At 38.0% G+C, this 27,650-nt stretch overlaps 1 protein-coding gene and 1 long non-coding RNA gene across 4 annotated transcripts; one reads left to right on the top strand and one right to left on the bottom strand.

Annotated features, from left to right (window-relative positions):
• Positions 1–69: 69 nt before the first annotated feature.
• septin7b (septin 7b) lies at positions 70–27,650 on the bottom strand. 3 transcript variants are annotated; one of them, XM_082150103.1, is made up of 14 exons: positions 27,523–27,650; positions 27,380–27,482; positions 24,241–24,347; positions 20,558–20,658; positions 19,857–19,991; positions 15,775–15,892; positions 14,485–14,577; positions 12,885–12,981; positions 7,034–7,085; positions 6,795–6,920; positions 4,651–4,671; positions 3,819–3,954; positions 2,026–2,159; positions 70–771 (listed from the first exon to the last, which is right to left on the bottom strand). In XM_082150103.1, the coding sequence occupies exons 1-14, from the start codon at positions 27,625–27,627 to the stop codon at positions 732–734; spliced, it is 1,368 nt and encodes a 455-aa protein (XP_082006229.1). In that variant the 5' UTR covers positions 27,628–27,650; the 3' UTR covers positions 70–731. The 3 variants fall into 3 exon arrangements, with proteins under 3 accessions (XP_082006229.1, XP_082006230.1, XP_082006231.1); XM_082150104.1 differs by lacking the exon at positions 4,651–4,671; XM_082150105.1 differs by lacking the exon at positions 27,523–27,650.
• On the top strand, positions 21,507–24,234 carry LOC309484013. Its single transcript, XR_014200704.1, has 4 exons — positions 21,507–21,617; positions 21,828–21,976; positions 22,049–22,078; positions 22,154–24,234. It is a non-coding gene; the product is annotated as an uncharacterized lncRNA (long non-coding RNA).

Here is a 27,650-nt window from a genome sequence, read left to right as displayed (position 1 = left end):
TATATATATATATATATATTTAGTAGATTAGTAAGTTATAAAGATATATCTAGAGATGACCTCCACCTGTATCATCACAAGTTTATTAAGAGACTGTACAATACAAATGAAAAATAAAATTAAAAATACATATAGATGGAGAACATAAGAAAGCAAGACGAGCTTTGGACTGGTTCTGGACCACTGTACAGCACACACACACATGCTGGACCCAGAGCGCTCGAGGGAGACGAGCCACCAGTCGAAGGATTGCGTTCTAATAAACATACAAAAAATATTACGGTAGCCGTCTCGTGTACGTATACATATTTATAATATATATATATATAAAAAAAAACTGAAATAACATTAATGAAGTTATAGGAGGTGTTCAGAGGATATGGACTAGACAGACACTATACGGAGACACTTCTGCAATAAGAGAAAAACTAAATCATAAGCCAAATAAGCAAATAAGATGTTTTCCATCCGCTCCAGACGTCATGTGTGCATTACAGTATGACCTCGTTACGCGCGATCCTTCAGGGTTACACAGTTTAACAGGGGAAATTAATAAAGCTCAGCCTCGTTCTGTGACCAGGCTCATGTTACTCAGTAAAATAGAGATCTGGAGATCAACAGCAGACATCAGCTGTGACATCAGTGTGTGTTTGGCTTGATGTTCCTGACGGTCCACGAACCGGGGAAGAGGATTGGCCAACGAGAACAACCTGGTCATCATCAACACCTTCTTAAAAGATCTTCCCTTTCTTCTTATTCTTCTCCAAAGTCCTGTGTGGGAAACAGGATAACGAGCATTAGTGAAGGATGACAACTTTCAGATGATGTATAAATCTCAATTAAAAAAAAAAAAAAAAAATGGACCCATGTGACTGGTTTTGTGGTCCAGGGTCACATAGTGAAAGTTTAATTTTCATACTAAACTGGATTTTTTTTTTTTTTTTTAATGTTCTGTACCTCTTCTGGGTCAAACCTGATGTGAATGCTATGGACTACTTGCACATCTACTTCTGTGTTCTACTTAGCACACATCAGGAGCTTCCGGCTCGAGTGTTCAGCCCACCATCACACATGAGAACACAGATCATCACTGTGTTTTATGGCTGTCAATTGATTAAAACGATGAATAATGATCTCTATTAATCATCTTGAACTGAAATGTTCCAATAAATATATTTTCTTTGCACCTGTGAATAATAAATAGGCTAAAGACATGCATCCACTAACAGCAGTCCTGTACGCTCGTCTTCTCATTAACTGTGTTTTTCTCTTACTGATATCCTGATGGAGTTTATATTTTTAAATGAATTTGACTAATAATAAGGATTGCTTGTGTTTATTCCAGTCTTTTAAAATGAATGAATGAATGAATGAATGAATGAATGCCTGTAACGATGTTAAATAGACTATAGGCTGTGTGATTAATCTTAAACAGTAACACACACAGCGGAGAGGAGAATGACACTCAACTACTTTGAACATTAATAAAGCATTTTGGGCATAAACATGTAAATAGTGAAAAGCTTGATTTTGAAAAATGACAGAATGATTAAAATATTTAATCCATATAAATAAAGTTGGTGGTTCCTGTGTTCACACACACTCTTCAGCGTCGCAGACACTAGTGTAGATGAACACTGACACCCTGTGGTGAAGTAATGTGTGTGTGTGTGTGTGTGTGTGTGTGTGTGTGTGTGAGACAGCCGCTGCGTCTCAGATCGGCTCGGGATCGGGTTAAAACTTCATGATCTGATGAGTTTGGAAGATTCTGCACAGTAAACATGTTTTGCACCCTCAGATTCCAGGATTTCAAATGGTTGCATCTCAGCTAAATATTGTCACACATCAATGGGAATCTTATTTATTCAGTTTTCAGATGATGTATAAATCTCAATTTCAAAGAAAATGTCCCATGTGACTCTGGTTTTGTGGTCCAGGGCCACATATGGAAAGGTTAAACTGCCTCTTCTGGGTCAGACCTGACGTGACACAGTGAAAGCTGTGATGATGATGACGGAGACGTACATTTTCTGCTGCTCCAGGATCCTCTGCTGGGTCTCCCAGGTCGACCTCTCGTCCTCAAACTGACGTCTCCTCTCCTCCAGCTCCTTGTGCTGAGCCTCCAGGTTCTTCTTCATCTGCTCGTGGCGTCGCTGGAGCTGCGGGTCACAGGCAGAGCTCGATTAGACTGCGCTTTCACAACACAGATCAGCTCACACGCAGCGTTACAGAGATAACAGGAGAATACTGAACACAGACACCGGACCCGACTAAAGCACGAGCTCTGAAAGCACTTCCAACAGCGTTATTTTACAATTATTAAGAAACTACAGTAGTTTTTCAGGATTCGTACAGAAACTGTACAAATAAATTCCAGGACTTTCCCAGCACTACTTTTTTGGTTTTCAAGAATTACAATCAGAGATGGAACTTAAACAATATCTTTAGCATTTTTTAAGACAGATATAAGGCATCCAAAAATATTACTTATGACGTATTTAATAATATATTAAATACAAAGTTTATAATGGCTATTATTGTTCAATAAATAATATTTGATATTATAATGTTGGCTAGTATGGAGAAAGCTCTGATGGGGGTTTATCACACTTTGCATGAAAAGATTATATGTGTTTACAAAAAATAATGAAATTTCATATATATTGTATTTAAGTAAGTCAAGCACTTTAAAGTTCATAAATATGAATGTTCTCAAGGGTTTTCCAGGACTAACATTTCAAAAAGTCAAATCCAAGTACTTTAAGCACATCGTACAAACCCTGGTTTTTATTCATATTTTTATATTGCTATTATTATACTAGTTATATTATATTTTATTACATTATATACAAGGTTCAATAATTATTTTTTATTTGTTTTTTAAAATGTCTATAGTTTAAAATTTTTTTTTAGATATTTTAGTACATCAATTTAAACTAAATGAAAATGATCATTTTTGCCTTTTCAAACAGCGGAAATAAAAGTTTGTTTTTATATTTTAAGTTTAGTTTTAGTTTACTATAATAATCCTAGTGTGCAAATATGCACATAAAAGTATATAAAAGAATACATACATAGAAGGAATATAAAAGAAAATGATTAAATATGATTAAATATCATTATATTCATTGTGTGAAAAAACAGTGTAAACATGACTTGATAATTTTTTCCCCATATTCTTACTATTTTACTTCTTGCATTAAACATTTTGCATTTACAGTGGTTATATGGATCTAGCTACGGTTCCTTAAAAAAAAAAATGAAATAAAGTAATAATAAAAAATAAAAAAAGTTAATTAAATTAAAAAATAAATTAAATTAAAAAATAATAATAAAATTAAAGTAATACAATTAAAATACATAAATTAAACCCAATAGCAAACATACTGAGTTTATATTATACTATTAAAATATAATATACTGAAAAATATAGGGATTTAATTAAATTAATAATTAAGTTAAATAATTAAATTAAATACATACATTTTTTTCTAATATTTAAATTAAATACATAAAAAATTTAAACCAAGATCAAATATACAGAGTTTATATTATGCTATTAAAATATAATACGTTGAAAAATATATGGATATAATTAAATTTATAATTAATTAATAAAAAATAAAAAATAAATTAAATTAAACAAATAAAATATTAAATCCAAGAGAAAATATACTGAGTTTATATTATACTATTAAAATATAATATACTGAAAAACATAGGGATGTAATTGATTGAGATTGATCACCGGATGGACTCCAGGACCCGCTGTGTGTGTGTGTGTGTGTGTGTGTGTGTGTGTGTGTGTGTGTGAGTACCTCTGCCTCCGAATCTTTCAGCTTCTGGATCTTCTCCTTGACCTTCATCTCGAAGACCTGCTCCATCTCCATCTCCATCTTCTTCATCTTGGTCACATGCTCTCGCCTCTCCTCCTCCATCTGAGCCAGGGGACTCCTGGGATACACACACACACGCAATCAACAATCATCTCCCATCTCTGTGTGTGTGTGTGTGTGTGTGTGGGACACCCGTGACCACAGAACATCTCTGCGCTTCAGTCTTGCTCAGGCAGAGGAAAGAGGAGGAAGAAGAACAAACAAACATCTTGATTCCAGAGGAACCTGAGAGCGGTTAAAGGCCGAAGCGCTTGTGCTGATCAGAGTTAGTGAGCGGTGCAGAGAAGCTGCGGAGAGGAGAGGAGCGTATGGAACATATTTGATTGAAATGATGATGCATCGCAATTTTTTGCCACTCAAAACAATTAAAAAAATAAATGCAAAATTTGTGCATAATTCTGGAAATTGTGAGTCATTTTGATCACAAAAATACCGCAAAATCCTGGAGGGACTGATATTATCAATGAATTATAAGCAGAATGAATTTCTTCTGCAAATTGTTACATTGAATTGTTTTGCGAATAAAAGTTGGAGAAAGACTTGAGATGCATCAGCCAATCAATCATTCCCACCCAGAGACTGATCCTGGATCATGTGTGTCACATCAGGAACATGAGGATCGAGATCACAAGCTCTACTAAATCCCCGGGGAAAAACTGCTGGAAAAGGAAGGGATGACGACAGACACAGTTCCCAGAGGAAGAGAGGATCCGCACTACACAGGGATTCGGGAAGAATATAAATGACCACTTACATGCCGTCAACCGTGTCATCTCTAAAAAACAAGAACACACACACTTAGCATGCTGCAAACCTCACACACACACACACTGAAGAGCACAATCATGTGTGAACAGAAGCAGACAGAAGTCTAGTCTGGATCAAAACACTTCAGTGTGGTTTCCTGCCAGTTAGACGTGCCTGACGCGCGTGAACACACTCATGCGTGCGTGTGTGTGTGTGTGCGTGTGTTAAGAGTTCGACTTCATAAATTAGGAGTTATTGGCCACAGAAAACCGTGAAGCATCTCAAGCTCAGAGTCCACAAGAGGAACTGCATTTATTCAAGCTATTTGAGAGATCTGGAAAGTAAAAGTCAACATGAAATCAAAATACATTTATTATATTACATATTTGAATTTGTTATATTTTTCAAATCGCACTTTTTAACTAGCAATTCTTGCTGGCAAATGGATCGAATAAAAGTAACACTTTCTATGAAGTCCATGCTTAGCTCAATTTATACTTATTTATAAGTATTACTATTTTATAAATACATTTATAGACTCATTACGACCTATACTGCATTATAAGAACAATTATAGCTCTATTTATATTATTTTTTATCATTACTTATAAGTCATGCATGTGTTTTCAATGCACATGCTCATAATCCACTATACTCTGATTTATAAGTATTAATTAGTCAGTCGTATGGTTCCAATAGTGCACTTATAAAGATGCAGCCTGCGTTGCTATAATGCTATTATATTATAGTTGCAATGATTTTAGTAATGCAGATTTATTTGTCAAATAAGTGAATATATTGTTATTAATAGCCGCGTTGTGTTCTAATAAATGCTTATTGTGAGTGATACAGTTACTAGCCTCTAGAAATGAGGTAAAAAACTGGAATCAAACCTTTTCCAATGTACATACTAGCAAAACACTGCAACAATATTTTTTAAAGTATAATTTCAAACTGCAATAAGCAATATCATGCATATATGGCTGAGGAGATATAGATTCTAACAAATCATAATGACCATTCATGACCTGTAATGCACACATTAGCCATTAAAGACAACTAATTTGTACAGCAAACAAGTTTCTCTGGAACTATTTCATTTTTGATAATTTATAGATCAGTGTATGGATTATGAGTATGCACATTGAAAAAGTAAATACATGACTTACAATTATAAAAAAAATAATATAAGTGTAACTATAAATGTCTTATAATGCAGTATAGGTCTTTACATGTCTTTATAAATATATTTATAGAATAGTAATACTTATAAATAAGTATAAATGGGGCTATAATTCATTCTAAGCTTCACAGAAAGTATTACCAAATATAGTATTGCTCTACATTTCCTCCTGAATGAATAATATCCGGTTCGACTTATAAACTGCACTTCATGTTGATTTCCAGAGCAGAAGTAGGCCGGCCACAAATGTGAGTATGGCGGTTTACAGTTTCTCTCCACTCTATCAGACAACAGGAAATGATGCAACATTAAATGTTACAATGCTGAGCATCACTTACATAAACCGATCTTAAACCTTAATAAAAATACACAGATTCAGGGAAATGAAGGGTCTCCCACTTTATAAACGTTCAGTTCATTAAAGTTAATACGGTAATATTGGGTTTATTTTCAGGCTTGACACTTGCTTTTTTTCCCAGAAAAAGAAAAATAATATTTAGAAAAATTTAGGAGCGCAATGAAAATATACTAAATATTTTTTTTATACAGAGAGTCATTTACTAGCAAAATTATACAATTTATTTGAACACAAAAATTACACTGGTTTTAAATATTTCTACTCCAAACTGTATTTATGTAATAATTATGTTTATTCTAAACATTGAATTAAATGCCACATAAATATTATTTAGTAATCATAACAAAAAAATAAAAAATAATTCTGCATAATGCAGGACTTTTAATTATCAACAAGCCCAAAATACACCGGGACTCTTATTTTGAAATGTCTTCACTGCTTCCAGCTGCTCATTCACACACACACGAGGAAGCTAAAATATGCTCTCTTACAACCATCTGAAACATATTCCAACACAAACACCACAGTGTACTACACCATGTGCATGTTCTCGTATCAAACAGACATTTAGAATTGCTTCATTTCAGTGATATAATATTGCTAAACTCACTTGGTGAGCTGGCCTTTGGTCCTGTTGTTGTCAATGCCGTTGCAGGTGACGGCCGCCAGCTTTCTGCTTCTGTAGTTCTCATAATGGACGTTATTCGTCACGTCCTTGAGGTCCTGCATGTGGGTTCTGACACAAACACAAGGTTACTGCAAAACGCCTCATGACGCCACAAAGTATAAAGACAGTCTAGTCATGCGTGTCATTACTTTAGATAAATGAAAGACATGTAATGTTTGTACCTGATGAGCATATTCCTCACGAGTGTGAAATCACAGTGGTCTCCATTCTCAACTGGGCAGAAACAAACAAGAATCAAGTTTTAAACACATCGAGATATTATTCAAATATTATTCATTTATAGTTGTTGACTGATGGACAGATCGTCCTCACAATCAGCAATTTCAGCAAATAATCATATCCAGGAAAAACACTAGCCTTCAAAAGTTTAGGGTCAGTACGGTTGTAATGCATTTATTAAAAAATAACAGTAAAAATGTTTAAATGTAAATCATCTGTTCTCTATGTGAATATACAGTAAAGTGTAATTTATTCCTGTGATCAAAGCTGAATGTTCAGCATCATTACTCCAGTCTTCAGTGTCACATGACCCTTCACAAATCATTCTAATATGATGATTGGATGCTCAAGAAACATTTATGATTATTATCAGAGTTGAAAACAATTCAGATTTTTTTAAACCATTACAGTTTATTTTTTTCAGGATTCAGGATGAAACAAAAGAACAGCATTTATTTGAAAATCGTATATTCACTATACAAACTCCACTACAGTAGTGTGTTCACTATACAAACTCCACTACAGTAGTGTGTTCACTATACAAACTCCACTACAGTAGTGTGTTCACTATACAAACTCCACTACAGTAGTGTGTTCACTATACAAACTCCACTACAGTAGTGTGTTCACTATACAAACTCCACTACAGTAGTGTGTTCACTATACAAACTCCACTACAGTAGTGTGTTCACTATACAAACTCCACTACAGTAGTGTGTTCACTACACAAACTCCACTACAGTAGTGTGTTCACTATACAAACTCCACTACAGTAGTGTGTTCACTATACAAACTCCACTACAGTAGTGTGTTCACTATACAAACTCCACTACAGTAGTGTGTTCACTACACAAACTCCACTACAGTAGTGTGTTCACTACACAAACTCCACTACAGTAGTGTGTTCACTATACAAACTCCACTTCAGTAGTGTGTTTACTATACAAACTCCACTACAGTAGTGTGTTCAGTAGTGTGTTTACTATACAAACTCCACTAAAGTAGTGTGTTCACTACACAAACTCCACTACAGTAGTGTGTTTACTATACAAACTCCACTACAGTAGTGTGTTCACTATACAAACTCCACTACAGTAGTGTGTTCAGTAGTGTGTTTACTATACAAACTCCACTACAGTAGTGTGTTCAGTAGTGTGTTTACTATACAAACTCCACTACAGTAGTGTGTTCACTACACAAACTCCACTACAGTAGTGTGTTCACTATACAAACTCCACTTCAGTAGTGTGTTTACTATACAAACTCCACTACAGTAGTGTGTTCACTATACAAACTCCACTACAGTAGTGTGTTCACTATACAAACTCCACTTCAGTAGTGTGTTTACTATACAAACTCCACTACAGTAGTGTGTTCACTACACAAACTCCACTACAGTAGTGTGTTCACTATACAAACTCCACTTCAGTAGTGTGTTTACTATACAAACTCCACTACAGTAGTGTGTTCACTATAAAAACTCCACTACAGTAGTGTGTTTACTATACAAACTCCACTTCAGTAGTGTGTTTACTATACAAACTCCACTAAAGTAGTGTGTTCACTACACAAACTCCACTACAGTAGTGTGTTTACTATACAAACTCCACTACAGTAGTGTGTTTACTATACAAACTCCACTTCAGTAGTGTGTTTACTATACAAACTCCACTAAAGTAGTGTGTTCACTACACAAACTCCACTACAGTAGTGTGTTTACTATACAAACTCCACTACAGTAGTGTGTTCACTATACAAACTCCACTACAGTAGTGTGTTCAGTAGTGTGTTTACTATACAAACTCCACTACAGTAGTGTGTTCAGTAGTGTGTTTACTATACAAACTCCACTACAGTAGTGTGTTCACTACACAAACTCCACTACAGTAGTGTGTTCACTATACAAACTCCACTACAGTAGTGTGTTCACTACACAAACTCCACTACAGTAGTGTGTTCACTACACAAACTCCACTACAGTAGTGTGTTCACTATACAAACTCCACTACAGTAGTGTGTTCACTATACAAACTCCACTACAGTAGTGTGTTCACTACACAAACTCCACTACATTAGTGTGTTTACTATACAAACTCCACTACAGTAGTGTGTTCACTATACAAACTCCACTACAGTAGTGTGTTCACTATACAAACTCCACTACAGTAGTGTGTTCACTATACAAACTCCACTACAGTAGTGTGTTCACTATACAAACTCCACTACAGTAGTGTGTTCACTACACAAACTCCACTACAGTAGTGTGTTCACTACACAAACTCCACTACAGTAGTGTGTTCACTATACAAACTCCACTACAGTAGTGTGTTTACTATACAAACTCCACTACAGTAGTGTGTTCACTACACAAACTCCACTACAGTAGTGTGTTCACTATAAAAACTCCACTACAGTAGTGTGTTTACTATACAAACTCCACTTCAGTAGTGTGTTTACTATACAAACTCCACTACAGTAGTGTGTTCAGTAGTGTGTTTACTATACAAACTCCACTACAGTAGTGTGTTCACTACACAAACTCCACTACAGTAGTGTGTTTACTATACAAACTCCACTACAGTAGTGTGTTCACTATACAAACTCCACTACAGTAGTGTGTTCAGTAGTGTGTTTACTATACAAACTCCACTACAGTAGTGTGTTCAGTAGTGTGTTTACTATACAAACTCCACTACAGTAGTGTGTTCACTACACAAACTCCACTACAGTAGTGTGTTCACTATACAAACTCCACTACAGTAGTGTGTTCAATACAAACTCCACTACAGTAGTGTGTTCACTATACAAACTCCACTACAGTAGTGTTCACTATACAAACTCCACTACAGTAGTGTGTTCACTACACAAACTCCACTACAGTAGTGTGTTCACTACACAAACTCCACTACAGTAGTGTGTTCACTACACAAACTCCACTACAGTAGTGTGTTCACTACACAAACTCCACTACAGTAGTGTGTTCACTATACAAACTCCACTACAGTAGTGTGTTTACTATACAAACTCCACTACAGTAGTGTGTTTACTATACAAACTCCACTACAGTAGTGTGTTCAGTAGTGTGTTTACTATACAAACTCCACTACAGTAGTGTGTCCACAACACAAACTCCACTACAGTAGTGTGTTCACTATACAAACTCCACTACAGTAGTGTGTTTACTATACAAACTCCACTACAGTAGTGTGTTTACTATACAAACTCCACTACAGTAGTGTGTTCAGTAGTGTGTTCACTACACAAACTCCACTACAGTAGTGTGTTCACTATACAAACTCCACTACAGTAGTGTGTTCACTATACAAACTCCACTACAGTAGTGTGTTCACTACACAAACTCCACTACAGTAGTGTGTTCACTACACAAACTCCACTACAGTAGTGTGTTCACTACACAAACTCCACTACAGTAGTGTGTTCACTATACAAACTCCACTACAGTAGTGTGTTCACTACACAAACTCCACTACAGTAGTGTGTTCACTATACAAACTCCACTACAGTAGTGTGTTTACTATACAAACTCCACTACAGTAGTGTGTTTACTATACAAACTCCACTACAGTAGTGTGTTCAGTAGTGTGTTTACTATACAAACTCCACTACAGTAGTGTGTTCAGTAGTGTGTTTACTATACAAACTCCACTACAGTAGTGTGTTCACTATACAAACTCCACTACAGTAGTGTGTTCACTACACAAACTCCACTACAGTAGTGTGTTCACTATACAAACTCCACTACAGTAGTGTGTTCACTATACAAACTCCACTACAGTAGTGTGTTTACTATACAAACTCCACTACAGTAGTGTGTTCAGTAGTGTGTTTACTATACAAACTCCACTACAGTAGTGTGTTCACTACACAAACTCCACTACAGTAGTGTGTTCACTATACAAACTCCACTACAGTAGTGTGTTTACTATACAAACTCCACTACAGTAGTGTGTTCAGTAGTGTGTTTACTATACAAACTCCACTACAGTAGTGTGTTCAGTAGTGTGTTTACTATACAAACTCCACTACAGTAGTGTGTTCAGTAGTGTGTTTACTATACAAACTCCACTACAGTAGTGTGTTCAGTAGTGTGTTTACTATACAAACTCCACTACAGTAGTGTGTTCAGTAGTGTGTTTACTATACAAACTCCACTACAGTAGTGTGTTCAGTAGTGTGTTTACTATACAAACTCCACTACAGTAGTGTGTTCAGTAGTGTGTTCACTATACAAACTCCACTACAGTAGTGTGTTCACTATACAAACTCCACTACAGTAGTGTGTTCACTACACAAACTCCACTACAGTGGTGTGTTCACTATACAAACTCCACTACAGTAGTGTGTTCACTACACAAACTCCACTACAGTAGTGTGTTCACTACACAAACTCCACTACAGTAGTGTGTTCACTATACAAACTCCACTACAGTAGTGTGTTCACTATACAAACTCCACTACAGTAGTGTGTTCACTACACAAACTCCACTACAGTAGTGTGTTCAGTAGTGTGTTTACTATACAAACTCCACTACAGTAGTGTGTTCACTATACAAACTCCACTACAGTAGTGTGTTCACTACACAAACTCCACTACAGTGGTGTGTTCACTACACAAACTCCACTACAGTAGTGTGTTCACTACACAAACTCCACTACAGTAGTGTGTTCACTACACAAACTCCACTACAGTAGTGTGTTCACTACACAAACTCCACTACAGTAGTGTGTTCACTACACAAACTCCACTACAGTAGTGTGTTCACTACACAAACTCCACTACAGTAGTGTGTTCACTACACAAACTCCACTACAGTAGTGTGTTCACTACACAAACTCCACTACAGTAGTGTGTTCACTACACAAACTCCACTACAGTAGTGTGTTCACTATACAAATTCCACTACAGTAGTGTGTTCACTATACAAACTCCACTACAGTAGTGTGTTCACTACACAAACTCCACTACAGTAGTGTGTTCACTATACAAACTCCACTACAGTAGTGTGTTCACTATACAAACTCCACTACAGTAGTGTGTTCACTACACAAACTCCACTACAGTAGTGTGTTCACTATACAAACTCCACTACAGTAGTGTGTTCACTACACAAACTCCACTACAGTAGTGTGTTCACTACACAAACTCCACTACAGTAGTGTGTTCACTATACAAACTCCACTACAGTAGTGTGTTCACTACACAAACTCCACTACAGTAGTGTGTTCACTATACAAACTCCACTACAGTAGTGTGTTCACTACAGAAACTCCACTACAGTAGTGTGTTCACTATACAAACTCCACTACAGTAGTGTGTTCACTACACAAACTCCACTACAGTAGTGTGTTCACTATACAAACTCCACTACAGTAGTGTGTTCACTATACAAACTCCACTACAGTAGTGTGTTCACTACACAAACTCCACTACAGTAGTGTGTTCACTACACAAACTCCACTACAGTAGTGTGTTCACTACAGAAACTCCACTACAGTAGTGTGTTCACTACAGAAACTCCACTACAGTAGTGTGTTCACTACAGAAACTCCACTACAGTAGTGTGTTCACTACAGAAACTCCACTACAGTAGTGTGTTCACTACAGAAACTCCAAAAGACATTAAGATTAAATATCCAGGAATAGTTTCCTAATATTTTCAGGTTTTCCATGTCCGAGTTTAATTTCCATCCATAGTTTATGTATTTTATTTTAATGTAACCTTCTGAACCGAGACGACTGCACATTTGAGATTAAAACTGAAAGTCATGTACCTTCTGCCACTCCCCACGGGTACTGCCGTCCTCTAACCTTCTTTCCGTTCGCCTCGATGATAGTGTTGCTCCCAACCACAGCCAGGGGCAACCGATCCTGTGTGTGAGAGAGTGTGTGTGAGTGAGTGTGTGAGAGAGTGTGTGTGAGTGAGTGAGAGAGAGAGTGTGTGTGAGAGAGTGAGTGAGTGAGAGAGAGAGAGAGAGAGAGAGAACAGCCTCATTACAACACCAAATACCTTCAAAAGTGATAAGATCATCTATATCTTTGTAATAATCATAATCAATCAATATTCTTGCTTGCACCATGTTTGAAAACACAGCAACTACATTCTGCTCAAAAGTTTGTTCGACTTTCTTTTTTCCTACTTCTATAAATAGGCAATTCTGCTCTGCCTAAACCAAAACTCAACAACTGACATACAAATCTTTTTTTCAACATATTTAAAACCCAAAATAAATAATACTGTAGAAAAGTCATTACACCTCTGAAGAATACTTCCTAAATGCAGAAATAAAGGCTCTAATTGAGCACAACTTACAAATGCATGAAAAATGGGAACTTTTCTCTCAGTGCAAAAAGGACATTCATCATCAATCTCAGGATTTACAACTAAAATAAAAGCATTGACGACGACAGCGCCATGAAGGATTCTCCACTGCAAGACTTCTTCGTCAACGGTGGGTTATAAAGTGCTTTTTCTTAACTTTTTTGGGTTGAAATGAATGACACAACACTTACACAAAGCTTTCCCAGTACTAGTCTAGAGAGAGAGGGACTCATGGATGGCTGTACACAAGGAATCCGTGAGCTAAAGCAACACAAGCTTGGCAGCCTCTCAGTGTTCAGATTCAGATCTTCACCACGATCACATTCGAGGACAGACTTTATTCTGCTATTTGAACAGCATTTCCAGGGGACAGATCACAGACAACTGAATATTTCTTATTTTTCTTTTGAAATAAGTGTGTTTGATGTACAGGACTCCCCTTCAGCACATTTAATGAAACGAAGCCGCAAAAACAATGTTTAGAAATGGTTGTTTATGATATCACAAACATTGGAACAATGCATGTTCGAGATATTGAATTAAATGCCAGATAAAGATACTTTTAGCTGAAAAACCAATAATAACCAAGAAAAACATTAAATCTCTGGTCTCTTACAACCATCTGAAACATATTCCAATACAAACACCAAGTACATTCATATTTGATGCAAGTCATAATTCATCAACAGTGGATCATTAATAAATTGGCATTAATGCGCGGTGATTATTGATCGTGAACTGCTCTTTGACTATGTGACCAGCGCTCATATTTATTATATGAAATCATCGCCAATAATCACATTTGGCTGTATCGTGATTCTCTTAACACTTTTATTATACCGTTTAAATATTTAAGTTTATGATCTTACTTTTTATTCACACACATACTCCTAAATACATTTTACAGTTCACACACATCTATTTTTATTTGCAAATGCGTGTGAAATGCTTTCACGGTCTAGTCCTGATTACACACATGTTGTCAAAAGACTTCAATTATGATTGTTTGTTTGATTTGGGAAAGCATGCTTGCACAAATGTGGAGCTCTTACTTTGATTTTCTTCACAATCTTGTTTTCTTCCTCATCATCCGTCTCTGGAAACTCGTAGATTTTGATCTTGTGCTCCAGGATTTCTCGCATAATCTAGAAAAACATAAAAACGTCACACAGCCTTTCAGAGGATCGCCAAGAGCGAGTGTTTAGGGTCGAGGAACATCCTCTGTTTATTTATTGGTGCTCAAATCTGTTCATCTGATCTTTCCCGTCTGGGCGGCACTTCTGTGCTCCTGTTCCTGGTTCCTGCAGAGATAATGCCTCTGACAGATGGCAAAAAACACTCAAGACACACACACACACACACACACACACACACACACACACACACACACACACACACACACACACACACACACACGGTGCCGAAGGCCTGAACTCCTGCTGTCTCTTCTTGCCTTTTCCTTAAAGGGATAGTTATCCCAAAAATTTAAATTAGCCCATGATTTACTCACCCTGAAGTCATCCTAGTGTATATGTGTATTCTTCTTTCAGACAATTACAATCTGAGTTATATACAAAAAAATGGCCCTTCCAAAGTGCATCTATCCATCATAAAAGTGCATCTATCCATCATAAAAGTGCATTTATCATCATAAAAGTGCATTTATCATCATAAAAGTGCATCTATCCATCATAAAAGTGCATTTATCATCATAAAAGTGCATTTATCATCATAAAAGTGCATCTATCCATCATAAAAGTGCATTTATCATCATAAAAGTGCATCTATCCATCATAAAAGTGAATTTATCATCATAATAGTGCATCTATCCATCATAAAAGTGAATTTATCATCATAATAGTGCATCTATCCATGATAAAAGTGCATTTATCATCATAAAAGTGCATTTATCATCATAAAAGTGCATCTATCATGATAAAAGTGCATTTATCATCATAAAAGTGCATCTATCCATGATAAAAGTGCATTTATCATCATAAAAGTGCATTTATCATTATAATAGTGCATCTATCCATCATAAAAGTGCATTTTATCATCATAAAAGTGCATCTATCCATCATAAAAGTGACGTAATGACGAGCGCGGATGCCCAGCCCTGTGTATCTGAACCGCGAGAGACGTCAAAGCTTGCACTACTCCTACATCTACGTCATACATGGTCAAGTGTTGCTCTTGTGGCGTAAGGGGACTAGACTACAGATAATACCCTGACAGATGGCAAAACACTCAAGACACACACGGTGGCAGAGGAACTCCTGCTGGCTCTTCCTGCCTTTTCCTTAATCAGGAGTTTAGAGGACATGACTGGGCGGCCGACTGACCTGTTTCTTGAACTGTTGGCACTCTTCGGGGGTCAGAGTATCTGCTTTGGCAATCAGTGGGATGATGTTGACCTTCTCATGCAACCGTTTCATAAACTCGATGTCCAAAGGTTTCAGTCTGGAGCAAAAACATACAACACAACAGCATGATAAAGATGACAGTTCTCTCAGTGTCTTTAGTGGTTAAAGACTAATACAAGAATCACTTAGTCAAATATTAATAAAACACTTTTTTAAAGTCCCCCTGAAGTCAATAATTTGTGATTCATCCAAGTCTATAAGCAGGATCACAGTGAACACTCTGACTTGCATTAAGCGCTGCCGCTGATCCACAGAGAGCAGATGTCATGTACATTAATTCAGATTAAATCACAGAATGGTTGGGATAAAAGGTTATAGTTCGGATATAAACTAGAACAAATCAAAATAGAGCAAATCAAACTGATGCTTCAGGTAAAGATTGTATCAAATGCATCGTTACACCTGTAGGTGGCGACACGTGACTTGTGTTAGTCATTGAATCATTCATTCAAGAGATTTGTTCAGAAACGCCGATTCATCCAGTAATGAAACAAGTGAAGTCTTTACGAGTGAGTCATTGAATCATTCATTCAAGAGATTTGTTCAAAAACGCCGATTCATCCAGTAATGAAACAAGTGAAGTCTTTACGAGTGAGTCATTGAATCATTCATTCAAGAGATTTGTTCAGAAACGCCGATTCATCCAGTAATGAAACAAGTGAAGTCTTTACGAGTGAGTCATTGAATCATTCAAGAGATTTGCTCAGAAACGCCGATTCATCCATTAATGAAACAAGTGAAGTCTTTACGAGTGAGTCATTGAATCATTCAAGAGATTTGTTCAGAAACGCAGATTCGTCCAGTAATGAAACAAATGAAGTCTTTACGAGTGAGTCATTGAATCATTCAAGAGATTTGTTCAAAAACGCCGATTCATCCAGTAATGAAACAAGAAGTCTTTACGAGTGAGTCATTGAATCATTCATTCAAGAGATTTGTTCAAAAACGCCGATTCATCCAGTAATGAAACAAGTGAAGTCTTTACGAGTGAGTCATTGAATCATTCAAGAGATTTGTTCAAAAACGCAGATTCATCCAGTAATGAAACAAATGATGACTTTACGAGTGAGTCATTGAATCATTCAAGAGATTTGTTCAAAAACGCAGATTCATCCAGTAATGAAACAAATGATGACTTTACGAGTGAGTCATTGAATCATTCAAGAGATTTGTTCAAAAACGCAGATTCATCCAGTAATGAAACAAATGAAGTCTTTACGAGTGAGTCATTGAATCATTCAAGAGATTTGTTCAAAAACGCCGATTCATCCAGTAATGAAACAAGAAGTTTTTACGAGTGAGTCATTGAATCATTCATTCAAGAGATTTGTTCAAAAACGCCGATTCATCCAGTAATGAAACAAGTGAAGTCTTTACGAGTGAGTCATTGAATCATTCAAGAGATTTGTTCAGAAACGCAGATTCGTCCAGTAATGAAACAAATGAAGTCTTTACGAGTGAGTCATTGAATCATTCAAGAGATTTGTTCAAAAACGCAGATTCATCCAGTAATGAAACAAATGATGACTTTATGAGTGAGTCATTGAATCATTCATTCAAGAGATTTGTTCAAAAACACTGATTCATCCAGTAATGAAACAAGTGTCATTGAATCATTCACAAAAAATGAGTAGTTCAAAGTAATCAAAAAGCACTTTTTTTTTTATGGACTGTTTTGTCAGAACTTCCAGTAAATTACATGTTATTTTATTTAGTGGTTTATTCAGAGTCATGGGAGAATCGTGACCTTTAAATTAAACGAAAAAAATTAAGATTTTCAATTTATCCAGAATCGAGCAGCTTTAACACAATGAAACATGTCAAACTGTGCTGGCATAACAAGCTTCTAGTGGTTGTGTGTTATAGTGCTTTAACAGTTACATTGGTTTCCGTTTTGAATCACGGTTAACAACATCCATCAAGATATTGACTGTGTGCCACGCTTCAGTTCTGATCATCATCAGGATTGTGTTCCTGTGTCTTCTCTGCATCTGTGGACAGACCCGCTACTGTCTGAGAACAGCTGTGACAGTGACAGGCGTTCTCGTGTTCTCTCTGACTAAGAGGAAAATCACAGCTACATGAAATCCATTTTAAAACCTCTAAACAGAAAAAAACCCTTATAAACATAAGGGGAAAACATAAACAGAAGAATACTACACACAAGCGCCTGCATCTCTTCTGCTCACCAAGGCTGCACTTATTTGATCTAAAATACAGTAAAAATTGTCGTCACAATATTCCTCATTATAATAATTAATACGCAGAATAAAGGGGCGGGGCCTGGTTGAGTTAGTTAGTAGTGTGTTAAACTGGCGGTTATGGTAAGGGGCGGGACATTTCCCAAACACACTCGAAGCGCTCGACCAATCACAACACACTGATCAAGCCGACCAATCAGAGCACAGTGTGCTTTCAGAAGGAGGGGCTTCATAGAGACAGGAACTAAACAGAGCGTTACTGACAGACTGGGAAGAGAGGAGCCGCAACAATGGAGAATATGAGGAAAATAATGCACTCAAACTATAGACTAAATAAATATGAGAGTAGTGTGCGTGACGTCACCCGTAGTGTTTCTGAAGTCCAAAGTGGGCGGAGCCGGCGGTCACCATCTTGTTAGCGTGTCACTCCCGGATAAACGAAAATGTGCAGTGAGGCGGATTAGCTGAGGTGACGCTAACACAGCAGATAAACGGCTAGTAGTGACATCAGTGGCAATACACCTGTCACTCAAGTGGCCACGCCCTTAATTATTAAGGGTGTCACGATTTCGATTTTAAATCGAAATCGATCGAAATTAATGCTCAATCTCGATTATCGAATAAAAAAATGGAATCGTCGATGCTGCCACGCCCCATATGTCACGTCAGCTCGGCTTGCCTGTAATAGGTAAAACTCCTTTTCTCGAGAATATTGAAGCCTTTATTTTAAAACGCATTGCAGCTGCACAGCGAGAGCATCATAGCTCGTCTGAGCGAGCTGATTGGCTGTGCTGCGGCAACTGCACGAACCTATGGCGAGTAGGAGCGCTTGGCGCCCTGCCAACCTCGAATGCGCCAATTTGGACGCGGCTGAAGTGTATAAATTCAGAGAAAACTCGCCAAAGGACTTTAGGTTTAAATCGACTGAAGCGAAGTGCCTGATATGAGCGAAATAGCACGGCAAGGCAACGCAGTACTCGTTCCCTTATCTCTAAGGGAACCAAGGTTACGCAAGTAACCAAGTACGTTCCCTTACGAGAACGTTCTCTCGTACTGCGTTGCAAACGCTGTGGGAACCCAATTTAAAACGCCGTGCTATTCGCCTGTGACTGCTCTGAGGAGTCCAGGGAGCCCCAGGACTATAATAGGTAATAGGTTATTTTGTTTAAGTTTCCAATTGACTGAAGATATAAGTTATTGTTACATTATGTTGTTGATAAACGTTTTAAATTTGACAATGTAGTGCGTGGTACATTGCGAACAAAGGTCAGATATTATTATATTGCATAAAAGTCTAAAAATGGCATAGCTTGTGCTTTCAAAAAAATTTTTTTTTTTTAATCGAGAATCGAACCGTGACTTTAGAATCGAAAATGTAATCGAATCGAGGATTTGGAGAATCGTGACACCCTTATTAATTATGCACAACTTTAAGGCTTAATATAATTTAAACGGTTGAGTTATAAAAATATTCACCCCCTCACATTCATCATGAAGGGCAACATTAGCTATATAGACCAAAACCACTTTTTGCACCAGACTGTAAACATGTTTATTTCTGCTGTAAAGTTGGCCATTTTAACATGAGGGTTTATGGGTTATGACTCTTCTGCAGCCGGCCTCTAGTGGCCAGTGGATGAACTGCAATTTAATCATTTCAGTGTTGGACTCAAGAGAGAGACGGGAAGGTTGCCGCTTGATTCAAACCCACTAAACACAAAATCAAATCCTTGTAAAAGGGCATCACAGGTCCTCTTTAAGAGTACTAAAGAGCATTAGAGCAGGTCTCTGATCCCTCACCCATGTCCTGATGGAGCGATGAAGTACAGGCAACAGTGAACTCTGCTGTCCGGCATCTGCCGTCTGTTCACACGGGACTCGGCGTTCAGGTAATCCTCAAACTTGCTGTCGATGTGATCAATGACCGGCTGCCAGCTGGAGCAGAACACAGAGATTCAGGTCACGCTTTAGGTTCACAGGAACACCATCTAATTATATCAAGCAAACTGACATTAGGGCTGCACTATACATCAAAATTATAGAAATATCGCAAATGTATATATTGAGATATGCATATCGCAACGGCTTACAATAACTGAACAAAAGACAAAGAGAAAATCACTCACTTCTCTTGGCTGAATAACTTTTGTAGCTTTAATAAGAATCAGTATATACTGTATTTAATTCATACAGTGAAAACTAAGCAGTGTTTTATTTTTACATTTGATTATTCAGTTTCTGTTGTTTAATAACCCTAATGTAGGATAACCTGAACCCCGAGGTTTACACTGATGTTAAAATAACACTTCTTCTGCTACAGTAAAACATGTATGTAGGTTATATCATTTAAAATATATTTTACAGATCATTTAAGTTTATTTTACACACTTTAAGCATTATCGTATCGCATATCGAATATGGCATTTTTCTTCAATATTGTCCAGCCCTACATTAAACCATGCTGAGATACTTATATCTGGCACTCGACCAGTCGCTCTCACCAGTTGCTGTTGTCCACGGCGTCTCCAAACCCAGGAGTGTCCACTATGGTGAAGAGCAGCTGGACGCCGCCCTCCTTCATCAGCACCTTTGAGTGCTCCACCTGCAGTCAACAGAGCATCTGAGTGACCTTACGAACGGCTGATGTGAACACTAGTCTGCTAGGCCACTTCTGGTGTCTGACACACACTGGCTATCACTGGCGTGCGATTAAGGTCAGGAATCAGACACTTGTTATCAAATTTTAATTTTCGATTTCTTTGTGAGCATTTCAATATGACTTCAAACAATTGAAGACACAGGTAGACAGATAGACAGACAGGGAGTGAGACAGATAGAAAGAGAGAGAGACAGACAGACAGCGAGTGAGTGAGACAAGTAGAAAGAGAGAGACAGACAGGGAGTGAGAAAGGTAGAGTGAGACAGGTAGAGAGAGAGACAGGTAGACAGAGACAAAGGGAGTGAGACAGGTAGAGAGACAGATAGACAGAAAGGGAGTGAGACAGGTAGAGAGAGACAGATAGACAGACAGGGAGTGAGACCGGTAGAAAGAGAGAGACAGGTAGACAGATAGGGTGTGAGACAGATAGAGAGAGAGACAGGTAGACAGGTAAAAAGAGAGAGAGAGACGGGGAGTGAGACAGGTAGAAAGAGACAGGTAAAAAGAGAGACAGGTAGACAGGTAGGGAGTGAGACAGGTAGAAAGAGAGAGACAGGTAGACAGATAGGGTGTGAGACAGGTAGAGAGAGAGACAGGTAGACAGGTAAAAAGAGAGAGAGAGAGAGAGAGAGAGAGAGAGACGGGGAGTGAGACAGGTAGAAAGAGACAGGTAAAAAGAGAGACAGGTAGACAGATAGGGTGTGAGACAGGTAGAGAGAGAGACAGGTAGACAGGTAAAAAGAGAGAAAGAGACGGGGAGTGAGACAGGTAGAGAGACAGATAGACAGAAAGGGAGTGAGACAGGTAGAGAGAGACAGATAGACAGGGAATGAGACAGGTAGAAAGAGAGAGACAGGTAGACAGATAGGGTGTGAGACAGGTAGAGAGAGACAGGTAGACAGGTAAAAAGAGAGAGAGAGAGAGAGAGAGAGACGGGGAGTGAGACAGGTAGAAAGAGACAGGTAAAAAGAGAGAGACAGGTAGACAGAGAGAGGTAGAAAGAGAGAGACAGATAGACGGAGTGAGACAGGTAGAAAGAGAGAGACAGATAGACAGACAGACAGGGAGTGAGACAGGTAGAAAGAGTGAGACAGGTAGAAAGAGAGAGACAGATAGGGTGTGAGACAGGTAGAGAGAGAGACAGGTAGACAGGTAAAAAAAAGAGAGAGAGAGAGAGAGAGAGAGAGAGAGAGAGAGAGACGGGGAGTGAGACAGGTAGAAAGAGACGGGTAAAAAGAGAGAGACAGGTAGACAGAGAGAGGTAGAAAGAGAGAGACAGATAGACAGACAGGGAGTGAGACAGGTAGAAAGAGTGTGACAGGTAGAAAGAGAGAGACAGGTAGACAGATAGGGTGTGAGACAGGTAGAGAGAGAGACAGGTAAAAAAAAGAGAGAGAGAGAGAGAGAGACGGGGAGTGAGACAGGTAGAAAGAGAGAGAGACAGGGTGTGAGACAGGTATCTGGGTATCAGTGGCGTGTGATGTAGAGTAGATCCTCATGAAGCTCTGGACTCTCAGTCACTCTTAGAGCTACAGGTACAGGCATGCAGGACAGCACAGCTGTGACTGGAGGAGGACTGAGGAATGCTGGAGAACTGCATGAGTTATGATCTTATCAAGGCCTTATGAAAACCTTTATGGCTTGTTCCCACTGAGCGGTACAGTACAGTACGGTACAGTTGTGAATGGTACCAAAATGCCGAACCGTACCGTACCGTACTCACTGCAGAACGGTGATTGGTTGACAGAGTATCATCACTTGCTGCTACAGTGGGAATGACAACATAAGCGCCATTTTTTAATACACAGTTGAAATATAATACTGCTGTTATTGTGTCACGAAATGTAGTTTTAAGAGTTTTTCAGGTGAGAATGCAGTTGTTTAAAGCTCAAATCTGTGGTTTATTTATAAAGATTTATGAACATTTGACCCAGGCGATCACCGGGCGCTCAGCGCTCACGTACCCCGCCTGGCACAGCCTTTCCTCGGCTAGCCCTTCTGATGTTAGCCGCTGACTCTGACGTCTCAGTAGTGGTTAAACATGAGATATAACTCATCTGGTGTAGACCTAACAGGCGATATTTGGTCTCGTGAATCTATAATTTGTTCCCTGGCCAATCGCTTTGACTGAGGGCTGAGTGAAGCTTCATAACTGTATATACTTAAGCTATTTAACTTTACCATTGTAAGGTTAGACTAGAGCGCTGACTTAGTATGTTTGCTTTATTTCTTATTGTAGCTTCTTGTACCTTTTACTTATACTCTTATTATGGCTAATATTGATAAAACTGAAATGTAACAAAAAGAGACTGGGCTTAAGTTTTGCCATTTTTAATGTTATTATAGTGAAGATGATCAGAGTAATGTTGTTTTACTGCAACATCTGTTGTTTAGTACAAATGCACATATTGCCTGGATCATATTAAAATGTTTAATATTTGTATATTATATTTAAACGAAAAGAGGAAGGGTTGAGTTTTATATTTAGTTTTGTTATAAATAGGCTAACGTTATGCATGCAGTGAATATAATCCATATGCGTTGCCGGAACCACATTTGTGTGGCTATAATGTTTAAAGGAACACTCCACCGTTTTTTCATATTAAACTATGTGATTCCCTTAACTAAGACGAGTTGATGCATACCTCTCTCATCTCAGTGCGTGCACTTAATCACTCTGGCGCGCGGTGACACTCTGATAGCACTTAGCTTTGCCCAGTATATTCAATGGTATCTAACAGCAATGAATTTAGAAGTGACCAAACACATCAACGTTTTCCCTATTTAAAAACAGTTACACGAGTAGTTACACGACCAAGTATGGTGACACAAAATAAAATGTGGTGCTTTTCCTGGTTAAAAAGGATAATTATAATGTATGGCGGAATAGCACTTTCGGGAGTACTTCGACTCGGCGCAGTAATATCATCACTCCTGATCCTCTTCCTCTCACTTCTGTCAATAGTGGGAAGAGGATCAGGCGTGACTTTTTACTGCACCGAGTCGAAGTACATTATAATTGCATTACGAATTGCCGTGAATACGGTACGGCAGTATCAGGGCAGTATAAGCTCAGGTGAAGCTCAGCTAGCACGATCATCGGATAACGTTAGCTGTATGCTATGCTACTATCTAAGCTAACTAAAAAAATCACTAACAACGAGAAATGTTTAATTTCACAATCTATAGCTTCGGTTAAATACTAGTATATGAAACGTATAAGTTAAAATACATTAATGACTCGTTATAACGTAGTACAAACGTCTTCTATAATAAAGTGATTTTGTATGATTTGTAACCAGGCACTAAAGCGATTACCCATAAAACGTGCTTTGAACCAATCGGATTGCTTGGGTCCCTCATCTCTTCAGTAGGACTCATTTGTTGTTCACCACACCGGATCAGGGTTCACCGTCCCGAACCGCCCCGCGGAAACGAGTCATTATGTAGATATTTCCCAGTGTACAACTGATGAGAAACAAGCAGCATCTACTGACATCTAGCAGACAGAGCTGGGCTTTATACCTGAACTGTTTTCTTGATTCTGTGCGAAGGCCCGGGGTATTCTCCGGAGTACAGATCCGTCAGGAACAGGGAGTTGATCAGCGTGGACTTTCCCAACCCTGACTCTCCTGGAGACACGACAGAAAATAGAGAGAGACGTGAGGTTCATATTCAGTACAGCATCCTATAAAAGCTAGAGTTACTGTAAGAAACACCAGTGCTTGAAGGAGAGCAAGAGAGTTTTAGATGAGCTTTGGTTTTATATACGCTACTATTCAAAAGTTTGGAGTAAGTACGATTTTTTTATTTGAAAGAAATTAATACTTTTATTCAGAATAAAAAGTGACAATAAAAACATTTATAATGTTACAAAAGATTTCTCTTTCAAATGTTCAATTCATCAAATAGTTCTGAAAAATGAAATGTTTCACTGTTTCCCCCAAAAATATAAGCCGCAGATCAGCTGTTTTCAACATTTTTAATAATTAAAGCATATTAAAAACACCACATATACAAATAAACAACATTAAAAGCGTGATTTTCACCACAGGGGGACTTTAAACAAACAAAATTGGGATCCTCAATGTGTCCAGAATGGTGCATCTCTAACATGACCGACTCGATGTGCTGATGCTTCATTATCAGTTATTATATGATATCAGTTATCATAAATCATAAATCACGTATTTAGCATTAAAGTGTGAAGGCAGAGCACAAGCAGCGGGACTGAACCAGGGAGACCGGATGAGCGCTGGATGAAGGCTAGAGCTAATAGAGCGTGGCACATTCATGCGCACGCTCTCACGCAGAGTTCAACACATTAACTACAGTAAATTGCCTCTGGCAGGGCGAGTGTTTGGCCTCGTTACAGACATGGCCCTGTTCCAAACCCAAACACTAATGCAAGAACAACTGGGTAAAGTCCACCTGCACGGCCAATTTGTATTACAGATCAGCAAGAGACACCATTAATGATGGAAAACCAGTTAAAAATTGCAGGGCTCGACATTAACTCTCCTCATGTGCTTCAAAGTAAACCGGTCATTCACTTGGACGAGTAAAAAATTTGCTTGTTTAGGGAAAAAAAAGTTTTTGTGTGTGTGTGTGTTGTAAATATAATTTATTCTGAAGCAATATTGTTCAGTCAGCGTTGACATATTTAAATCTGTACATTTATGATATTTTAACCTTTATAAATGACATTTTCTCCCTCTAATCATTTTAAATATATGCTTCATCTTATATTTTAAATTCTCAAATTTTATCAATTAAATTAGAATAATAAGAAAGACACTATAGGGCTGTTACCAAACAAAGTAAATAATTTACACTGAAATATTTAATGCAGTTGTAATTATGTAATGAGATTGTAAAAAAAAAAAAAAACGTGTATATACAAATAAGAAATGCTGGAAAGAATAATCATTTTAAACAAAGCTAAAGTTAGTAGGTGGCGGCAGGGGACCGTCTTAATGAGCGAGTCATTGAGTCATTCATTCAAACGATTCGTTCAAACAACTGATTCGTTCAGGAATGAGGCAGTTGTTTATGAGTGAGTCATTGAATCTTTGACTCAAACGATTCGTTCAAAATGCTGAATCGTCAGTAATGAAACACAGTTCCTGTGAGATGCGTTTATGGTTCTGCAATGATCTTTCTTTGGAACTATTTTCGCTGCTGAAATAGAACAAAAACAGTCAATATTGCGTCTAAAATGTAAGTGACTTAATATGAATTAGCCTACTTGTTTATTAAACTGTCATGAAATCAGCACCACATTTTCAGTCGTGATGGTATTCTACACTCTTGTTCGTGTGATGTTGCTCAACTTTATCAAATGTTATAAATATAAAAACTCCACATTTTGGGTTAGGGTTAGGTTTACCGCAGTAATGTTAACTGAGTGTCTTTGTGTGAGCTGCACTCATTGGTTTCCATTTCTGTGTGAGCCTCAACAGCACAACCTTGTTACCGGCAGTACATTACATGTGACTCTGGACCACAAAACCACATGGGTCATTTTTATGAAATTTTGAAAGCTGAATAAATAAGCTTTCCATTGATGTGTGGTTTGTTAGGATAGGACAATATTTGGCTGAGATACAACTATTGAACATCTGGAATCTGAAGGTGCAAAACAATCAAAACATTGAGAAAATCTCCTTTAAAGTTGTGCATTTATGTTCACGATTGTGCAGAATTCACTCTCACAAATAAATGTTTTATATATTTACGGTAGGAAATGTACAAAATATCTTCATGGAACATGATCTTTACTAAATATCCTAATGATTTTTGGCTTAAAAGAAAAATCGATAATTTTGACCCATACAATGTATTGTTGGCTATTGCCACAGATATACCCGTGTGACATGTGACTGGTGACGTGATCCAGGGTCACATTATTATTCGCTATTAATCTCCACCTACACTAAATGAATGCGGAATCATTCTCACGTTTGGTGATTCCCTCGTTATTTTTTTGTTATTGATGTTTTAATCAGGTTACAAGTAAAGTTCTCTTTCACTCGTCCCTTCAAAAACCCCACTTGTCCCAAGCGTTAATGTCGATCCCTGTATTTGGGATATTATGTGATGGACAAGTCTAGCGGCTCTGCTCTTAGACCGTTATATAAATATTTCGCAGCTGAAAAGACCACAAATAATGCCTTTCACTTGTGGGAATAACTCAACCACGAGTCCTCGGGTCAGAACCACAGCTCGCACGCAAGGCCAAAGAAAACACACAGTCCCGAACACTTTCAGACTAATCTTATAAAAAAACAATAAAAAACAGGACAGATCCTGTATCACTCGTAAAAGAATTACCTGCAGACCTACACTCTTCACTTTCTAAACCGTCAGTGCTCTTCACTGCAAAGCCCTTGCATTTTTCAAGATGAACAGGATGTGAAATCACTGCTATTCAACCCTAGCTTCCTGTGTGGTTTTCCCAACAGCATTTAGACCAAATGTCAAGAATGTAGTCTCAACCTGGCAAGCGTTCAAAACTCGACCGGAAGCTTCTCGAGTGGTCATTATGACTGAAGCGCACAACGAGTCCATCACGAAGTGTTGCTAACTTCATTACACGTAGGCTAGAGTGTGGTTCTGTAGATGAAGATCGAAATCAATACATTCAACGAATGTGTTTTCTTACCCACAACCATCAGCGTGAACTCAAAGCCCCGCTTCACAGACTTTCTGTACACTTGGTTCGGGAGGCTGGCGAAGCCCACGTATCCCTCCAGGTTCTTCTGCTGCTGAACACACACACACACACACACACACACACACACACACACACACACACACACACACACACACACGTTTGATCAGGGAGACTTGCACCGTAAATAATACAATCTTTACTCTTGAATAAGCCAATAGAAGGTGTTTACTGTGCATGAAAATGAACTGGTCATACTTAC

The sequence above is a fragment of the Leuciscus leuciscus genome (genome assembly GCF_965113295.1).
Source record: "Leuciscus leuciscus genome assembly, chromosome: 20".
Taxonomy (NCBI): Eukaryota; Metazoa; Chordata; class Actinopteri; order Cypriniformes; family Leuciscidae; genus Leuciscus; species Leuciscus leuciscus.
This window is presented reverse-complemented; position numbering and strand designations above follow the sequence as displayed.